This window comes from Balaenoptera borealis, assembly GCF_965194805.1.
Source record: "Balaenoptera borealis genome assembly, chromosome: 14".
Taxonomy (NCBI): Eukaryota; Metazoa; Chordata; class Mammalia; order Artiodactyla; family Balaenopteridae; genus Balaenoptera; species Balaenoptera borealis.
This window is the reverse complement of record NC_138875.1, coordinates 88482202-88503579: the sequence shown is the minus strand read 5'-3', so window position 1 is coordinate 88503579 and position 21378 is coordinate 88482202. Positions and strand designations below refer to the sequence as shown.

At 46.0% G+C, this 21378-nt stretch overlaps 1 protein-coding gene across 10 annotated transcripts in view; it reads left to right on the top strand.

The window, feature by feature from the left end:
* Positions 1–21378, top strand: part of SLC15A4 (solute carrier family 15 member 4) — a 186708-nt gene that overhangs the window by 47185 nt on the left and 118145 nt on the right. For 4 of the 10 annotated variants that reach the window (XM_082353253.1, XM_082353251.1, XM_082353246.1 and 1 more), the window contains exon 8: positions 19333–19418. The exons of 2 other annotated variants lie outside the window; for them this stretch is intronic. In XM_082353253.1, the coding sequence (XP_082209379.1) occupies positions 19333–19418 (86 nt within the window). Of the gene's footprint in view, positions 1–914; positions 2575–17536; positions 17840–17872; positions 19299–19332; positions 19419–20645; positions 20821–21378 lie in introns of those variants that run through there. 4 more of the 10 variants (XM_082353247.1, XM_082353244.1, XM_082353248.1 and 1 more) reach the window with 4 other exon arrangements.

Genomic DNA, 21378 nt, shown 5'->3' with positions numbered 1-21378 from the left:
GTTGCTTCTATTGCTTTTTTTTTTTAATCATGATTTTGTACTACACTAAAATTTGTATTCATATTATTCCTATGAAAACAAGTAACTATTTTGTCTTCAATGTTGAACTTTCCACTGAGTTTATAATAGCATTCACAATCACATCAGATATTTCATCTTCAACTGAACAAACTTCCAAAAACTTCGCTTTGATTTCATGAACTGTATGAAAAAGCTTGAACTGCTATTGTAACAACTGATTTTTATTCAAAACATCTGATATAAAATCAGCATCATTTATCTGTTGAGAATTTCATCTTCTGCTAGTGGAGCCAATACCTTTTGGTTCACTGTTTGAACATATGAAGGAAAGTAAGGGATTAATGGAGAAGATTAATGGAGAAGAGCAGTTATTTGATCTAACAGAAAAGGCACACTTCACAGTGAAGCAGCTCTACCTTGGGAAGAGAACACTTAAAGAACTACTGATTGTTCAAACTCTTTAGTATGGAAAATGTCAAGCATAAAACCCCGTGTATTCCACACCCAGAGTCAACAATAATCATTTTATGGTTACTCTTGTTTCATTTTATAACCTCACCTGCCTCCTTCATACATGTATTATTTTGTAGCAAATCCCAGACATTACTATGTCGTGGTGTCCATAAAAATCTTATATGTATCTCTAAAAGATCAGAGCTGTTAAACACTGCACAATACCATGATCATACCTAAAAAAAGGAACAGTAGCTCCGTCACATCGTAAAAGACCCAGTCGCTACTCAGATTTTCAATGGACTCCTCCATGTTTTATGTACATATTCATTTTTACAGTTTGTTTCAGTCAAGATCCATATAAGGTTGCATTGCCATTGAGTGATGTGGCAACTCTCATTTCATTTCTAGATTTTTCCTCTGTTGCTCCTTCCATTCAGGTCCCACAAAACCTGGATCCACTCAAGGTTTGAGGTTTACATGGCGTTTTCTGTGATCTTTCTCACGCTCTAAGTGTTGGCGAGATGGCAACTCAACTCTTCACATCCTCCCAGCCCCAAGGGCAGCAGGGAGAGTGAACGTCTTTCTTTCAGCTGCTCCTGCAAGGGTTCTGAGATCCGCTGGCATGAGATACACTCAGATTGCAGGCTTACCCTTGAACCAAGCCCAGAAGCCAGGGCAAGGCCACGTGCTGGCTGTCTTAAGCGAGGACACCACGCTGTGCCCCGTGAAAGGAGGAGGAGGGTAGAGGTGGTCCCTGCAAAGCACAGGGCAGAGGTGGGTCCACAGACAAAAACAGCGCCTTCTCCTGGCAAAGGGGGGAAAGAATTCTAGGAAAGCATGACACAAGTATCCACATCATCAGCATCCTTCCACCGTCTTTCTTTGGAACCAGATCTTCGGCTTGATCCTATTTTAGATTATAAAGACCCGACGTTAGGTGAGAACCTTGACTACAAGGCATGGGCTGCCTCAGAGCTTGAAGGCCCTGCCGGCGGCCTGCCTCTCCTCAAGATGGGCTGTTTTCAAGTCCAGCAGAGGGAAGTTCCCCACTGCCCCTTCTGTCTTCTCTCCAGGGCAGCGGATGCATTGTTGTTGGGTTATTTTTGTTTTGCTTTGGTGTTATCCAAATATTGACTCTCTGGAAGCAGCAGGCGCTGGATCAACCTTCAGAATTTTTTTTCCAATCACTCCTGGAAGGAGAGAGTAAATATTTTGTTGAAGTATGTGGAGAGTGAAAACAGAAACAAGAGATGTGCTAAAGGGTTCTTTTGTGGCTACTCTGTGGATTTGGAACCTGGGAGAGTGAGGCTGGCCGAATTCCCCAAAAACAGGAGGGGTTGGTGAGGGGAGACCGCCCACGAGTCCAGCCCTTGCTATTCAGGTGGCTTTAAATGAACTGGGAAGAAGATGAAATAATTAGGTGAAAAGGCTGCAGCAGGCACCGGCTTCTCTCAGAGAAATGACAAAACAACAACAATCCCGATGCCGAGCAAGGACCAGCCAGTATCGGGGAACTAGTGTTCACAAGTGCCTAACTTGTGCAAGATTTTTACAGGCAATAGTGCATTTATTTATTTGTTTATTTAGTTGCGCTGTACGAACTATTGTACAGTTGCGCTGTACAAACTATTAGTTTGTACAAACTGCGCTGTACAAACAGTAAAGTACAGTAAAGTACACAAAAGCACAACCACGAGTAGAGGATGCACGCATGTGACCATGTACGCCAGGCACGTGAACTAACTTACCTGACTGGACACGTGCACGCACGTTCGCATCTTTGAAAGTTTGAAACTGGAAGGTTCGTATGTAGGGGACTCACCGTACACGGATTAGTGGCAGGTAGAGGAGAGCTTTGTGATTCCCGTTTAGAGACAGATGTCCAGAGGCCAAGAATGGAGACATCGGAGCCTTCGACGAGGCCATCCGAAGCCCTCCTGGTTTGTCCCAGGTGCCGAGGCAGCATGTAACTTGGGCCTTACCCCACACTGTCCCACTGTTTCTGGTCTGCTTCTGGGGTCCTCCACCAAGCCTCCACTCCCATGACGGGAGTAACTCCTGCCACGATTCTGTGTGTTATTTCACACAATAATAGCACCCTGTCGAATTTGACCGTGTCTCTGGTACCTTATGTAAGAATTACAACAGGTACATGGAGTAAGTCCTAGTAGTTGAGACCTTTTGCAGGGGAGGAAACTGAGTCTCCGGGTGTGGAAATGGCGGCTGGCCTGTGGGCGCCCGGCTTGCAGGGGGCGGAGGTGCGGCTGGGGAACAGGTGTGTCCGCTGCTCGCTTGTGCCCTGCGGTCCCGCTCTTCTCCCTCCCCGGCAGCCCCACCTGTCACCCAGGCATCGGCCCGGCGCAGCGTCCCAGACATCTCCGGAGCTACTGCCTCGGCCGCATTCAGAGACCGAATCCCAAACGTCCTTGAAATGGAGATGTTTCCATTCCAATCAGATTCCTCGGGTCGCGCGTGGACACGGGGACTGGCAAAATGAGTTTAGTAAAGTGAGAGATGATTGAAGCCGCCGCTTAAGCTTTAAACAGAACCCCAGCCTTGCCTGGAATCGTCCCATTCCTTCCTCCCACACCCCTGGGTCAGGGTTTTCATTTTTACAGAACTTGTCCCGTGTTAAGCACTGGCCTGTACTCGAGCCAGGCGCGTGTGGTGTGTGTCAGGCCGTGTGGTGATGGTTCATACCTTTCTCCCCCCACCTGGGTGGTGAGCAGCCTGAGGTCAGAGTCTGGGCTGAAGTCACGTCTGCACCCCCCGCACCCAGCCCAGTGTCAGACACCGAGCAGGGGCTTCGAAGGAGGCGGGATTAAGTGCAAATGACCAAAGCTCTCATTTATTTGTGTGTGTGTGTGTGGTTGGTTTCATCAACCAAAGATGGGTAACTTCATTAAAGAGTTTTTAAGTATGTCCAGAGTACAAATACCTACCGAAATTCACTAACATTAACATGTCTTTATGCTATAATGGGAGCTAGTTCAAAATGGCCAAGACCCATAAGGAATGAATCGGGAAGTCTGACACATTCGGAAAGAAACCTGAAATTTACCCATGTTGTTACACTTTGCAATTAATTGCACGGCTTTTTTTTTTCTTCCTATATTGTTTTGATGGACTGGTCTCCAAATGCCCACAAATCTTGCTTGCAAAGCTCTCATCTGTTGCATACCCACCAAGCGCCAGACACAGATGTTAACTCTTGGCCGTGCATTAGCTCAGCGAATCCTCAGAGCAACCCTATGCGGTGCATGGTTTTATTAGACTCATCTTCAGCTGGAGAAACGGAGGCACAGGGTGTCAGCACAGTCCTCACACCTCCCTGCGTCTGAACCTTCCTGGTGGGATTTCTGTGCGTGGAGCGCCCTCTGTGTTTCTTCCCCTTCAGGAGAAGGAGAGACAGTCTCCAGGTATCCTGAGTGGGAAGAGAGAAGAAAGACGCATATGACTGAATGTCAGTGGAACCCATATTTTGATTCTCTCTGGCAGGGCCTCTTTGGGGATCGGCGATCCTGGACTGAAAACCTGCCTAGCAAAGGTTTTTCAACTACCAGACCTTTGGTTAAAGGATTACATTTCTAAAGGCTAATATCAATGGTTAGTTTTGGAATAAGTCTCCTTGACGAGAGAATACAGAAGTGGCAAAAAATGGAGTGGCTTAAACTACGGAAACTTATGGGCTAGAAATTCTGGAGGCTCAACGTCCAAAATCAAGGTCTCGGCAGGGCTGATGTCTTCTGAGGGCTGTGAGGGACCGTCTGCCCAGGTCTCTCTCCTTGGCTTGTAAACGGGCATCTTCTCCATGTGTCCTTACACCGTCTTCCCTCTGTGTGTGTGTGTGGTAACACGTATGCAGCCATAACAAACTGATACATGGTCACAGCAAGGGCTGGTTCCTTCTGGGGGGCCCCAGGGGAGAATCTGTCCCTTGCCTCCAGAGGCTGCTGGCATTCCTTGGCTCATGGACACCTCATTGTAATCTCTGCTTCTGTGGTCCATGTCCTCTCTGACACGCCTCTCAGGTCATCCGTCTCCTCTGCCTCCCTTTTATAAGGACCCCAGCGGTTAGATTTGTCCTCATTATCCAGCATAATATCCCCAAGAATGATGCTAAATCCAATCACATCTGCAGAGTCCTTTTTGCCACGTAGAGAAACGTATTCAGGGGTTTCTGGGATTCGATGTCTCCATCCCTGGGGGTCCCTTATCCAGGTGACCACACTCATCTTTTGCCGTGATGATCTTGGAGGTCACATGCACTGTAGAGTATGTCCACGGGCGGCTTCCCGTCCTGCCTTGGATGAGAATGTGAGTAAGAAACCAATCTGAGCTGCACTAAGCCGCCAGGACATGGAGATTTGCTACTAGAAGAGTAAATTGTTCAGGCATGGATGGGATCCAAGATGTTCATCGTGAGTGGCCTGCTCGAGGGAAGGGCCAGAGCTGCATGTCAGGGATGCTGGGGGCTGACTGACGAAGAACTTGCTGAAATGATGGATGAAACTTTTGTGGTTATAAAAAAGGATTGGGGTCAAATTTAACCTTCGTTCTGGAGGACGGTGGCTCAGCTGCTCCCTGGATTCCATGTGAAATGTGCTTAACACAGAGCAGATTGTTTTCTACCAATATTCGATATTTCTAAATCCCACCCCACGCTGCCACACTCATAGCACGCGAAGCCCATGAGGTTTCCTGAGCACCTTCTGTGAAGAAGGGCAGTTTCTGTCCTGGAATAATGACACCTCCATTGCCATCTCTAATTCCTTTGATTGCCATATCGAGAGCACTTTTCTTCCTTCCCACAAAGGAATCTTCACGTCTTTGTTTGCTGATGAATTACCTGGCAAGACACAACATCTGAGAACTACTGTCTGGGGTCCTCCTCACCCCCCATAATTATTTCCCTGATACTACATGATCCTTAATTACCTCTCCATCGATTTCTCTCCCTCGGAGCGGGTTGCCACTAACGGGATACTCAAGGCTGATGGGAAATTCAATCTGGTTCACACATTCCGCAGCCCTGCTGAGAGTGCTAATCGATAAGAAAGTGCCACTCTTGGACTTCCCAGGTGGCGCAGTGGTTAAGAATCTGCCTGCCAATGCAGGGGACACGGGTTCGAGCCCTGGTCCGGGAAGATCCCACGTGCCGCGGAGCAACTAAGCCCGTGTGCCATAACTACTGAGCCTGTGCTCTAGAGCCCGCGAGCCACAACTACTGAGCCCGTGTGCCACAACTACTGAAGCCCGCGTGCCTAGAGCCCATGCTCCGCAACAAGAGAAGCCACTGCAATGAGAAGCTTGCGCACCACAAGGAAGAGTAGCCCCCGCTCGCCGCAACTAGAGAAAGCCCGCGCGCAGCAGCGAAGACCCAACACAGACAAAAATAAATTAATTTTTAAAAAAATCAAACTTAAAAAAAGAAAAAGAAAGTGCCACTCTTTGGGTACTTAAGTTAAACAGCTGAGAAGTCAGCGGACCTCCAATCCAAGTGGCAAAATGCTGAACACGGACAAATATCTTAAAATGCTGGTCAGGGAAAAGAATTGAAGCTCACAACTGTGGAAGGAAGGTTTAGGAGTTTTTAGGCTTAAAAAGTCTCAGCAGAACCCACTACTACATAGTTCTCCTGGGATGTTTTCTTTTCTCCATCTTTCATCTTATCCTTCAAAGACCAGCTCAGCTCTACCTGCACTTGGCCACCCCTCCACTCCCCTCCAGCAGACACTGAAGGAAACTCCTTAAAGCATTCACCTGCCTTCCTTCTTGCAAAAAGAACCTGTCATTACTGGGTTAGTGCCCATCCCTCCACGGAGCTGTATGCCTCCCTAAGCCAGTCATGAGAATCCCGTTTGGCTCAACAGGGTTGGTTTGGGAATGAGAATATGAAACCATTCCAGCCAGAGGGAAGTCAAGTAAGGCTCCATGTGAATCTCTCCACGTGGGTGTATCTTGTGGTCTTTCTATGTGGTCTCTCCGTGTAAATCTCTTGCTTGGGTCCATCCACGTGCATCAATTTGGGCTTCCTTACAGCATGGCGAAGCGCTTGTCTTCCCCTGGAGTGAGCATTTCCCAGAGAGAGCCCGGCAGGAACTGTGTTCTTTTTAAGACCTCGATTTGGAAGTCACGTAGCATGACTTCTGCCATATGCTATCGGTGGAGCAGCCATTGGGTCCCACCAAGATACAAGAGGAGGAACTTAGACCGCCTCCCCGGGAAAGGAGCCTCGGTCACATTCTGAGAACAGGTGGGATGGGGAGACTGGTGTGGTTATTTAGGAAACTTCAGCTTTTGCTGCACAGACTTAGCAAGATGCTCCCGAATGACTGCGTTCCACTCTACGTTCATTCCCTGGACACCTAGGGTTCTACCAGGGTCTAGCATAGGCCCTGGTCCTGTGTTTGCATGGTGCTTTACACTTTGCCAAATGCTTTTCCTCACTTCCCCATCTCTCATTTCACAGAAGAGGAGCCAAGGGTCTTAGAGGGATGAGGAGTCCTCTGAAGGTCATAGCAAAGTCCTGGAGACAATCCCCATGTTCAAGGACGGAGATTGGTTAGACAAATGATAGCTCATCTTCACAGTGTAATGTTAGGCAGCTACTAAATGGAATGAACTTTATGTTTGTGATTGAAAAGATCACCAAGCTATAGTGTTCACTGACTTTAAAAATGATGCATAAATGTCAAGATAGTAGCTACTCTTAAGGAACAGGTGGAATTATAATTGTGGGGGGCATACACGGGGGCCTTCCGGGTTGGATGGTATAGGTGCTAGTTACCAGGGTGTTCATCTTATAATTGTGTATTAATTACTTATTAATATAATAATCTATATAATATAATTTAATAATAATAAATTGAAAATTTTCTGTCTTTTTAGTTTTCTGCATTTGCATTAGATTTAATTATTTTAAAAGTTTAAGCTAAATAAAAAGGCTGAAACAGTTTGTCAGGCCCTCAAACAGTTAAACGGAATGACCATATGACCCACCAATTCCATTCCTGAGTTCCTACCTAAAAGAATGGAAAACAGGTGTTCAAACAAAAAACTTTTACACAAATATTCATGACAACTCTATTCACAACAGCCAAAAGGTGAAAATAGCCCAAATGTCCATCAATGCATGAATGGATACAATGTGATCTATCCACACACTGGAATAGTGTTCAGCCATAAAAAGGATTGAAGTACGGATACAAGCTTTGACATGGATGAACTTCAAAAATATGATGTTAAGTGAAAGAAGCCAGACACAGGAGGCCATGAACTGTAAGATTCCATTTACGTGAAAGGTCTGGAATAGAGACAGAAAGCAGGCTGATGGGTGCCAGGGGCTGAGAGGGGAGGAAGAGGGAGTAAGGGCTGGTGGGCAAAGGGTTTCTCTTTTAGGGGATGGAATGGCTCTGGACTTGACGGAGGTGATGGTGGCACAAGGATGTGAATGTACTGGACATCACTGCATTGTCATGTTACAATGCGAGCATCACCTCAACAGAAGAAGGCAGTGTTTTGAGGGACCCCTCGTGGTAGGAAGAGACAGTAGTGGAAAAGAGAGCATTGATTACCCCGGGAGGTGAAGGGCTCCCTCTCCCAGGCCCACTCTGATGGGAAGCAGCACAGCACATTCTCCGCGGACCTCTGGGCCCCTCTGGGCAGTGGCTGCTGTCGTGGTGATTCCTTTGTTCTTCAGAGTACCGGTCGCGCAGTCAGGGTCCCTACCTGCAGCAGTTCCCTGGGTAACAGGGCTCAGGGGAGAAGGGCAAGGGGCGGGGGCAGAATCCACATGATGTGCCAGGATCTAGGAATTTCATCTCATGATCCTTCCCTGAGAGGTGGTCCACGCACTCAGCAGGGAGGCAGCAGGGCCTCAGGAGGTCCACGTTTTCCTGGGATCCCCAGTATTGGACCCCAAGGAGACCGCCACAGCACAGCAGACTGAACACGCCTAATGGGGGTGAGATCGGGGGAACTGTGGTCAGGTAGGGAGAGCTCTGTGTGTGTGTGTGTGTGTGTGTGTGTCTATGTGTATGTGTGCACATGTATCAGTGTGTGTATCTGAGTGTGTTCATGACTGTTCATGTGTGTGTATGTGTATACATGTGCATGTGTGTCTGTGCATCTGTGTGTGTGTGCAGGGACCATGACTGTCAGGTTTGTGTGTGTGTCTCTGCATGTGTGCATGTGTATTTGTGTATATATGCATGTGCACATGTATCTGTGTATGTGTGCACGTGTGTCTTTGCATGTCTATGTGTGTGCATGTGAGTACACATGCATGTGTTTGTGTGTATGCATGTGGGGAGGCGTGTCTGTGAGGGGTGTGTGTGTGTGTGTGTGTGCGTACACATGCACAGATCAACTAAGTGGAACCTTGGAGACACAATCTCAGGGTATCATATGATACTAATGACACACAGGTACCATTCCCTGGGATGTCCAAACTCATCCAAGTTCTTACTTGAAGAATCAGTCCAAAGCCTCAATCGTAGGTAATTAAATGACCTCCCAGAGACCAACCCTTGTCCTTGACCGAAGGAGAAACTCCAGCCCTCCCAAATATCAACATCTTTTTGTCACCTCAAGCCAAACTGCTTTATAATAGAAAATAAAATTACTTTATTGTATGCAGACCTCAAGTTATTCACTTTCGTTGCTCCAACATTTTTATGTGCTCCTAACACATGGAAAGTGGGCATCCACGGCCCATAATCCTTTACAATGAGAAACCGTATATTTTCTTTCCTACGATAAAGAGGAGGGGCGTGGAGCATGCCGGAGGCTTTTACTCTAGTCATCACGACGAAGGTCGCTTGTTTGCTGGCAGAGAAACACCCTGTCCCGCCACAGGTGAGCTGAGCTTGGGAGCAAGGGTTGCTCTGGGCGCGGAGGGCCTGAAAGTGAGGATGGGAGTGTGTGATGCAAGCCTCCGCCGGAGCCCTGAGTGCCGTCTCCTCTCCCGCCCCACCTCTAGTCCCCAGACAGGCTCCCATTTCCTGTGCCTGTGGTTGGCTGTAAGGAATTTGTCAATTTTTTTTAAAATTCTGGAACTCGTGGTGCATGACTTTCGTAGGGCTGCCGTAACAAAGTATCACAGCGGAGTGGCTTAAAACAGCAGAAATTCACTCCCTCTCAGTCTGGAGGCTAAACGTCCAGAGTCAATGTGGTGGCAGGGTTGGCTCCTAGCAACCTGATGCTGGCCGTCCTTGGTGTGTAGACACATCACTCTAATCTCCATGTCCTCATTCCGCGGTGTTCTCCCGTGTCCCTCTGTGTCTGAATTTCCCTCTTCTTATAAGGACATCAGTCACCGGATTAGTGCTCACCCCAATCTAGTATGACCTCATCCTGTTGTGATTCCATCTCTAAGATCCCATTTCCAAATAAGGTCACATTTTCAGGTTCCAGGTGGACATGAATTTGGGGGGAGGCGTGATATTCAATCCAGTACACGTGATGAGAGTTCTGTAGATAGTGCCAAGGGCAAAAATCACACAGTGTCAAAATGACCCTTAAAAATCTTTGGGAAATAGGCAAAGAGGTCTTGTGCTGAGCTCTTGCTTTATGAGGGAAGAAGCTCTTTCTCTGAGACCCCCAGCGGACTCCACTTAATTGCCATTGGCCAGAAGGGTGTCACATGTCTACCTTGGACTAGTTTTTGACGAAAGGAATGGGATTGCCATGCTTGGCTTGGATCAATCATGATTCATCCCCTGAGACTGGGCTTATTGTCACTTGTACAAAATCGATGCAAGCAAAAAAGCAGGACTCACTGCTGAGAGGGGAACCCATGTCTGTCACAAAGGGAACACAGACTTCACACAGATTCAGCCGAATCACTCTCCAAATTATGTGGACTGATTTATGCTGCTGGGTAGATTATTTGCAAAAATGGGCTCCATTCTCCCCCATCCTGCATCCGTGTTCCTTGCAGTGTGACTCTGCCACTCCCCCATAAAGAAGTGGAGAATATTCTAGGAGTCTATAGCTCTTAAACATGGGGCATCCATATAATGGAGTATTGTTGAGCAATTAAAAGAATGAAGTAAGGGTGTAGGCTACCACACAGATGAACCTTGAAAACGTGTAAGTGAAAGAAATGTGACACAAAAGGCCATGTACTGTATGATTCCATTTATATGAAACATCCAGAGCAAGCAAATCCATAGAGACAGAAAGGAGTCATTGCACAGGGCTGGGGTGCGGGATCCGAGGGTTAGGGGGTGAGATTAAAGGGTGAAGAGTTTCTTTTGCGGGTAGTAAGGATGTCCTAAAAGTGATCATGGTGATGGATGCGGAACTGTGAATACACTAAAAACCACTGAAATATACGCTTCACATGAGTGAATCAGATGGTGTGTGAATTATATCCTACTAGAGCTGTTAAAAAAAGAGTCTAGACTCTTGATTCGGGGCTGTTGTGGGGACTTGCCTTGGTTCAAAGGATGTAGCGGAAGTGATGCTGTGTCAGTTCCAAGGTCTCCAGAAGCCTCAAACACCATTCCTCAGGATCCAGCAGTCACCATGTGCACAAGCCCAGACCAGTCCCGTGGGAGGTGACACAGGGTCCACTCATGTCCCCGTGCCCAGCCGACAGTAAGCCAATGACCAGTCATGTGAGTGAGGCCATCACCAGTCCTCAGCCATCTTTCCAGCTGACCACAGACCCACGAGCAAGCAGCCAAGATCAGCCAAATCCCCCCCAGCTGACCCATAAACTCAGGATCAGCAATAAGCAGTTACTAAGTCACATTGTCCTGGGGCAGCATTTACTCAGCAAAAACATACAGCAGGCATGGTTCACCTATATTCCACGTTTCCTTTTGAAAATTCACAGCTCAGTGGTTTTCCGTATATTCACAGACGTGTGCATCCCTCCCCACGTCAACTTTAGAGCATTTTCCTCATCAAAGAAGGACAGCCAGTACCCCCTAGCGGTCCCCCCATTTCCCGTCCCCCAGCCCCTGGCATGCACAATTTAATTCTGTGTCTATGGATTTGCCTCTTCTGGGACATTTCATGTAAGCGGAGTCATTCAATGCATGGCTTTCTGTGCCTGGCTTCTTTCACTTGACATAATGTTTTCAAACTTCTTGCACATTGTTAGCATAGCTAACAATATAACTTTTTATTAAGAGTATTACTTAGTTGCTTCTTTATCAGCTGTCTTTCTCCAGGAAAATGTAAGATGCATGACTTCAGGGGGCTTGCTTGTCTTATTAATTGTAGCGCCCTCGTTGCCTAGAAATGAGCTTCGCCCACAGAACGGTCCTTAAATGAATGCATGGATTAATAGGAAGTTTTAAAAATGTTCAGTGAATATTTAAAGGGCTGGAGAGGGCTGAGTGATAAGCTTGTCCGAGCCAGGCCCCATCTCAGGATGTCGTCGTCACATGGTGGCAGAGGAAGGACCTCGATCCCGATTAGGCCACCCCTGCCCGTCCCACCAAACCCAAGGGGCAGCTGTTTCCCCCTCAAGCCTCATCCCTTTCGGTTCCAGTCTTCAACAGAGCAATGTGCTTTTTAGGGTTGGATAAGAACCACAAAAAAAATCTCTTCTCTTGCTTCTGGCAACATTGACAAAATTGACAGTGGAAGACAAGGGAAATTTCCTTACCTGGTAATGAGACTACTTTTGCCTTGGGTGCAAAATGTTCCCCAACCCGCCTACCACTTTCCTTCTAAATGTACGTTCCTGGGAATGATGGAGACCACATTCCTCCCTGGCTACTCACGCATTGACTTTAACTCCAGGGCCCTGATGAGAATGAATTACAGGGTTATTTAGACCTGCTTCACCATAAACCTTGACAAAGTCTTTCATTTAAAGGAAAAAAATGTGCTTCATTTTCAAAACTCACTGTCGGTGGTGGGTCCAGCTGAGACCTGTTTTCCTCCGTGGGACTGGAAAAGGCTTTATCGTCATCGTTTTATCAGTCTGGGGAAGAGGAAGAGGTCCAGCAGCAAATCACCTGGGTAAGATGCTGGTTGCAAGACGTAATCACGTCTGAGCCAGCATCAGAGCCCTGGACTCTGTGTCAGCCCGAGGAATATTCCCAACCCTCCCTGGCATTCAGCAAACTTTTGAAGGTCAGAGCCTGTCTGTACGGATGCTGGTTTGTTGAAGGGCGGACATGTGGAGAGAATCATAATTTTCAGACCCCTGGAGAACCATTTGGTGTTCCGGTGCTGACAGGTCACCTGTGCTGTGACTTGCCAGATGAATTTGTAACGGAGGCGCCTGGTTCATACCTCTGAGAAGGACTTTTAGGGGCTAGGGCAAAAAGGACACGTTGCAAAGAAGAAACACGGTGATGCGCAAAGAAGAAAGACGGTGATGAGGTATCTGGGCGAACGGTGGACGATTCACCAAAATCAAAATTCTGTTCAGGATCGACGCCACTGTGAAGGAAGTGGGGGTGGGGGGCGGAGATGGTTCGTGCTGCTCTTGGCAGAGTGCCTGGGTGGGTTAGTCCCTCTCAACCTCGCAAGAGATCTGCAAGGTGCTTTGGACACGTGCGGCCCAGCTGAGGACACAGAGCACAGGAAGACCAACAGCTGGCATGCTATTGGTTTTACCTGTGCAATTAAAAACATCCCCTATCGGAAAGGTGGGTGAGAGGGATAAATTAGGAATTTGGGATTAACAGATACACACAGATACACACTACTATATATATAAAAATAGATAACAAACAAGAACCTACTCTATAGCACAAGGAAGTCTACTCAATATCCTGTAATAGCTTATATGGGAAAAGTATGTGAAAAAGAATGGATCTAAGTATATATATAACTGAATCACTTTGCTGGACACCTAGAACAACACAACGTTGTAAATCAACTATACTTCAATATAAAATAAAAATTAAATGAAAAAAAATCCCCTATCTCAATTTTTTGTTCTCAGTACCTGCTTGCTGTAAAAATTCAAACAATGAAAAAATATATAAAGTAGAAAATGAGAGTACCTTGCCATGTCTCACCCTAGCCCACCAAGAGATAATGACTAGTATAGATTATAACCTTCTTTGCATGCTTTAGCTATATACAGATTATTACGCTTACTTTGGCTAAGATTAAATTATAATCTTGATGTTATTTGTCTTACTTTTAAAAAATCTTTCTAAACAGTATGGAGGTTCCTTTAAAGATCTAAAAATAGAGCTACCATATAATCCAGCAATCCCTCTCCTGGGCATACATCTGGAAAAGACCTAAACTCTAATTCGAAAAGACACATGCACCCCACTGTTCACTGCAGTGCTATTTACCATAACCAAGACATGGAAGCAAACTAAATGTCCATCGACAGATGAATGGATAAAGAAGATGTGGTGTGTGTGTGTGTGTGTGTGTGTGTGTGTGTGTGTGTGTATGTATATACACACACAATGGAACACTACTAGCCATAAAAAAGAGTGAAATTTTGCCACTTGCAGCAACATGGATGGACCTAGAAATTATCAAACTAAGTGAAGTAAGTCAGACAGAGAAAGACAAATATGATATCACTTATATGTGAAATCTTAAAAAATGATACAAATGGACTTATTTACAAAACAGAAACAGACTCACAGACATGGAAAACAAACTTATGGTTACCAAAGGGGAAAGCGGGGAGGGATGAATTAGGAGTTTGGGATTAGCAGATACACACCACTATATACAAAATAGATAAACAACAAGGACCTACTGTATCACAGAGGGAACTATATCCAATATCTTGTAATAACCTATAAGGGAATAACCTATATATATATAACTGAATCACTTTGCTGTACACCTGACACATTGTAAATCAACTATACTTCAATAAAAAAATCTTTCTATAACTGAATTTTTTACACCTGCCCAAAGGTAGAGAGAGGAGTACAGTGATTTTCACACGTTCATCATTCAGTTTCCAGGAATCAGCACTCTGTCAGGCTGGTTTGATCTAACAAACTTCACTTAAAAAAGGTATATGTTGGCCATTTTTATATGCAAGGTAGAGAGACATGTGAGCCCTCACGTATTCCTTACCCAACTCCAGCGTTTTTTTCAGCACAGAGCAAACCCCAGCCCTGCCTCTGAGCTTTCATTTCCTGGGCATCATCTATTTCACCTGCAACTATTTTTTTTTTTTGGCCGCACAGCATGGAAGACCTTAGTTCCCCACCAGGGATGGAACCCGTGCCCCCTGCCTGTGGTGGAAGCACAGAGTCCTAACCACTGGACTGCCAGGGAAGTCCCTCACCTGCAATTTTCTTGCTTGCTTGCTTGCTTTATTGAGATATACTTCATATATCATACAGTGAATCCATTTAAAGAGTACAATTTGACGGCTTTTAGTATGTTTACAGATTCGTGCAGCCATCACCGTAATCCATGCCCATTTTCACCACCCAGGAAAGACATCTTGTAATCATCAACAGCCACTCCCTGCGCCCCTCTCCCAAGTCCCTGCCGACTACTAACCTACTCTCTGTCTCTATGGATTTGCCTACACGGGACATTTCATGTAAACGGAATCACACCCTATGTGACCTCTTGCACCTGGTTTCTTTTTTTTTTATTATTTTTAATTTTTTGGCCGCACTGAGTGGCATGAAGGATCTTAGTTCCCCGACCAGGGATCGAACCCTTGCCCCCTGCAGTGGAAGTGCACAGTTCTAACCACTGGACCTCCAGGGAAGTCCCCGTTCCTGGTTTCTTTTCCTCAGCACCATGTTTTCAAGATTCACATGTGTGCTAGCAGGTTTCAGCCCTTCATTCCTTTTTTATGGGTGAGTAATATTCCATTGTATGGTTATACCACTTTTTGTTCCTTCATCAGTGGATGGACACTTGGGTTATTTACACTTTGTAAACACATTTGGCTATTATGAAAAACATTTGCTATGAACATTCATGTACACATTTTTAAGAGGACATATGTTTTCCTTTCCGTTGGGTGTATACCTAGGAGTAGAATTTCTGGGTCACATGGTAGCTCTACGTTTGAGCTTTTGAGGAACTGTCAGACTGTCTTCCAAAGCGGCTGTCAGATTTTACATTCCTACTAGCAATGTATGAGTTCCAATCTCTCTACCTCCTTGCCAACACTTGTTTTAATCTGTCTTTTTAAATAAATGTCATTCTAGTGGGTGTGAAGCGGTATCACATTATGGTGCAATTTTCTTTTAAATTTAGCTGTTGATCATGGAAATATCTGTATATCAGTATATCTGCATCTATGTTATTCTGTTTAATAGCTGCAGGCTAGTGCATTAGACAAATGGATTGATTCAACCATTATCCCTTTGGTGAAACTTTTAGGCCATCTCCAGTTTTCCAGCATTTCAGATACCCACCACTTTCTCAACTAGGGTTTCCATGAGAATTACGCCTTATGCCTGGCCTAAGGCACCCATTGTATGTAATAAATTAACTTTTCTGCCAGGCACTGAAAATGGGGTTAGTGTATATCCCACTCTTGGGAACACTGATGAAGTAGCCAAACTATATTCTGTGTTCTGTGGTACAGAAGAGTGGAGGAGGGCTACACATGTTCAAATACCTTTTTATACTTTTTAGAGTAGAATTGAGAGTCAATACAGTTTTTGGTATATTCACAGAATTGTGCAATCATTGCCATAATCAATGCACATTTTCACCACCCCGGAAAGAAACCCCCTGCCCTTTCACACTTGGAGCTGTTCCTAAGTTCCCCTCCAAGTGGGTCCGATCCCTTTGGACAAGCAAAAACTTGTGCTTTTACATGAGCACAATGTAGGGACTATACCTGCCATATCATCATGTTGTCATCTTTGACAATCTGAGAAGCCAAAAATACTTTGTTTTAATTTGTATATTTTCCCCATCTTCAGTGCTGTTGAGAATCTTTTCAAATGTTGAATAGCCACTGGTATTTCTGCATTGGCGACTTTACAAGCATTAGAAGTTAGGAAAACTACTCTTTGGGGAGACATGCATTTCTGAAGGCCTGGGGTACCTTGACATTTAGTTCAAGACATTCCTAAGAGATGTTGGCGGCTAATTCTGTTTACCTGGTAAAAAATGGTAACAAAATGTGTCAGTAAACGGCACACAGGTCACAATTGACTTTATCTGACAGCTTTACATTTATGTGACTTTTGATACATTTATGAGATTCATGTTGTTTTAAATTTTGCTGATAACTGAGATTTTATTGATATTTTAAGGTTGCCCCGTGTTTTTTGTTTTTCTTTCATTTTCACATATTTCAAGTTCATGTTAATTGCAACCCAAACTCTAAGTTTTCTTAATGTAACTAGAGCGTGGGGAGCCAGATGGAAGCACAGACCTGTTGGAGTCCAGAACTTTCCATCATCCCATCTCAGGCAGCCCCCCTCATTTCCCTGCCCAATTCCTGAAAATTGTCAAACAACAGACTTATGTATAAGTGCACTTTGGAGCTGGGGAATGTCCATTCTCAGGAAAAAATCATAATGAAACAGTATAATATCTGTAATCACACCTCACATTTTAGACGTATTTTTCAGCAATTATATCCATACCTGAAAACACAGTCAAGTATCTCCACCTTGATCTTACTTAGACGTGTGGGTCTCATAACTGTGATGGTTAATTTTATTTAATTAATTAATTTATTTTGGCTGCGCGACATGCAGGATCTTAGTTCCCCAACCAGGGGTCGAACCTGTGCCCCCTGCAGTGGAAGCTCGGAGTCCTAACCACTGGACCACCAGGGCATTCCAATGTGATAGTTAATTTTATGTGTTAACTGTCTAAGCTGAGGGATGCCCGGGTAGCTGGTTAACATTACTTCTGGGTGTGTCTGTGAGGGCGTCTCTGGAGCAGACGGGCGACTGAATCTGTACGCTAAGATCGCCCGCACCACGTGGGGAGGCGTCATTCCATACGCCGAGGGCTTAAATAGGACAAAAAGGCAGAGGAAGTGAAAATTCCCTCTCCCTGCAGGGCTGAGACGTCCATCTTCTCCTGCCCTGACACATCGGCCTCCGGGTTCTCAGGTCTGTGCCCCCAGACTGAGGACTTACACCACCCGCCTCCTGATTCTCAGGCCTTTGGATCTGCACCCAATTTCACCACCGGCTTTCCCGGATCTCCAGCCTGCAGACGGCAGACTGTGGGACTTCTCAGCTTCTGTCCTCACCGGAGTCAGTTCCTGTAACAAATCTCCTGGTGTCTCTCTCTTTATGGATCCTGTTGGTTCTGTTTCTCTGGACAACCCTGACTAACCCGATAACCATAGAGTAATAATTTGTTTTTTACCACTTTTTTCAATTCCATAAAGCAAAGGCAAAATGTATTTCAAAGCTTTCAGATAACAACTCTCGCCCATACCTCCGAATAAGGAATGTTTGTTGTTTTTCACCCCCATCATCTTCCATTTCAGGCGAGTTCTACTTTTTCCAGCCAAGTTCCCAGGATGGTTAGAAAAGAACGGGGCCAGGTGGAGGGGACTTTAGTTTCTGGGGCTCAGAGGAGAGGGCTGCCGCAGAGAGACACCCATTTACATCATCGTGAGGTCGTAGAGGAGCTTTACCAAGGAGAAAGATACAGAGATGGAGCAGAGAGGAGAGCCCGGAATGAGTTTTGAGGAGCTGAGTCTTCATTGCCTGGGTCTGTTCTTACATTTCCCTTTGCAGCAAGTGACCGAAAATGGTCACTCGCCCTCTGGCTCTACAAGGATGAAGTCACTGGCCACTGCAGCCGCTGACCTTCAACACCCCCTGAAAGGAGTTCTGGGTGGAGATCAGGAAGGAGACCCTCTGTGCTCCGGGAAAAACTGGCAGAACAGGCCTTCAGATAGTTAGAGATTTTCAGGGGAAGACGTTAAGAGCCCAATTCTAGTATTTCCTCGTGCCTAGAAAAGCACTAACATCACGAGTGGTGACATCTGCTCCTCGTGACCAGCGGCCACCTTCTGCCAAGATGTGTGCTCGACTGCGCGCACCCCTTCACCAAAGTCACATGTATGCTGACCCCCGGCCCCCAACCTCTGCGGAGCAGTTCCTCAGAGCTCCTGAGAGGCTGTCGCCTGGGCTATCACCCTCATGTTGCCCCAAATAAAACTTAACTCACAGCTCTCACGTTTTGTATTTTTTTTCAGTGGACACAAGGCAAGGACACCTTCCAAAATGTCACTGTCCTGTCCTGTCCACCTCAGACCCTGCACAGCATTGTCCTGTGTCTCCTCTTTCCTGTTTTTTGTTTTTTTTTTTTTTTTTTTGGTGCTCGTTATCTTTTGAACAGTCTTTTTACATTTAGGGAATGTATTAGTTTCCAATCGCTGCTGTAACAAATTACCACAAATGAAAGTGGCTTGAAACAAACACAAATTCATTATTTTACAGTTCAGTAGGTCAGAAGTCTGAAATGACTTTTGCTGAGCTAAGAAGCCAAGGTGTCAGCCGGGCTTGTTCCTTCTGGAAGCTCTGGGCAGGGTCCGTTTTCTTCTTTTCCAGCTTTGGGAGGCTGAGGCATTCCTTGGTTTCTGGCCCCTCCTCCGCCTTCTAAGCCAGCAATGTTGCATCTCTCTGTGCCTTGTGACAGCAGTCACATCTTCCTCTGAGTGACGTCTGTCTCCCTCTTCTACTGTTAAGGACCCCTGTGATTACACTGGGTCCACCTGGATAATCCAGGATACTCATCCCATCTCAAGGTCCTCAACTGAATCACATCTGCAAAGCTCCTTTTGCCATGAAGGTAACATATTCTCAAGTTCCAGGGTTTAGGATGGGGATGTCTTTAATCTGTCTCTCACAGAGAAATTCTCATATTATGAGTCTCATTTTCCCATTTGAGAAGTCAGAGTCCGAGCCTCGAAGCCCTCCACCTCCCCTCTTGTTGCAGGGTGCCGACTGTCAGGGAAGAGCCCCAACCTCACAGAGAATAAGCAGAACCAAGACCCTGAAGCTGATGACGAGGCAGGAAAGCAGGTTGGTTTCCCACAACTCCGAGGTCACCAGAAGTAGACAACAAGGCTTAATGGTCAAAAACAAAGAAACTCACAGAAAAAGAGATCAGATCACCAGAGGCAGGGGTTGGGGGGAGGGGGAGTTGGAAATAAGGGCTAGGGATGTAATACGCAACATGATAATTATAATGAACATGGCTGTATGTTACATATGAAAGCTGCTAAGAGAGCAAACCCTAAGAGTTCTCATCTAAGGAAACCTTTTCTTCTATTTCTGTAATTTTGTATCGATATGAGATAATTGATATTCACTGAACTTGAGATAATCATTTCATGATGGATGTAACAACACTTTGCTGTACACCTTATACTTACACGGGGCTGTATGTCAATTATATCTCAATAATACTGGAAGAAAAAAAGACTTAATGATTCTGGAGTAATGGATGACAGCAAGGAATTGCCCAATCACAGCATGGGGAGCAATATGAGTGTCTGCCTCAGAGTACTGGGTTTACTGCCCAAATCCCACAAAGCTGGAAGCTGCACACACAGTGGGTTACACCGCAGCCGGGTGCCAAGGGTGCCTTCGGTAGCATACATGGGGCGTGAGCAGCTGCCCATTGGTCCCTCCATGGGCACCTTGACCCTCTCAGTTGCCTATGTGACTAGCTACCGAGAGTGCTCAGAATCAGGGAATGGTAATCCTTGCAGCAAGGACACACAGAGATGCTCCAGGGCTCCAGGCGCTGCCCATGTGGACATGCACTTGAGCTGAGTCAATGAGATTCACCCAGATGCAACTTGAGTTCCAATGTGGGCATCGTGAACATAGCTCAGCCTAGCGCTGCCATTCTTGTTGGTCCTTTTGCCTGAAGCGAGGTTTAGCTGTTGGCGGTGTGAGTAGCACCAGTCCGTTCTCAGTGATGTAGGGACATGTTCCTGGGGCAAAGGTGGAATCGTTGAGGGGCGGGGGAGGTCTGCACCAGTTGAAGGTCTTCTCTGGGGCTTGGTGGGCCAGCAATAGCAGTGTCAGTTTCTGTGTCTGGCTGGGTCTGCCGTGGGATGTTGGACGTGGTGCTTGGAGTCTTAGCTTCCGCGCTGCTTCTCTTTTCCTGCCCAGGGTTCTGTGAGCTCCCCAACAGCCTTGCAGGACGCTTTTCTGCGCTCAGTAGCTAGAGCCAACTTCTGATACTTGTGACCAAAAAACTTGATCTTAATGAAAGCTACTCTTTTTTTTTTTTTGCAGCTCTGTGCCGAATATGGGGTCTTAGTTCCCCAACCAGGGATCGAACCCCTGCAGTGGAAGCACAGTCTTAACCACTGGACCGCCAGGGAAGTCCCCAACGAAAGCTACTCTTAAAGTATTACTTTTGGCTGCTGGACTGTTGTCTCTTCTTTTGCTTATTTGTTACTGTGTGGCACTGTAGAGGCTGTGCTATCTGGGAAGCTGGGGTGTGTGTGTGTGTGTGTAAATTTAGCAAAGGAAAACCCTGAGAAGTTAGCCCGATTTTATACCCTCTTGATTCCTGCAGAAACACGGTATAAAATGTGTCTCAGGGTCCTGCTGGTTCAGTAAGTGACATTATCTCCTTAAACATACTCATCTCCACGGGGCAGGAGGATTGCTCTCCAAATGCACCGTTTCCTTTGCTGGCTCTTCTGCACCGATGTCTGCGGAGACATAAAAGGGAATCAGAGAGGAGAACATGATTCACATTTTCTGCCTCTGAACCAGGAAAACCCAGCCTTCAGCTGCTATTGATTTACTTTCTGTTTGGAGAGGTTGTTATTTGCTCCAACGAAGGCTGAACGCAACTTTATCAGCTTTTTCAGTGCTGCCCCAGCAAGGATGTGCAGAACTTCCACTTGACGGATCCAACAACATCTCAGAGCCGTCCACCCCAAACCCCGTGCATTTATATCATATCCAAGATCTTGTTATCTTTTTCTAGCACCTTTGGCTAGCGGAGTGGTGGGGG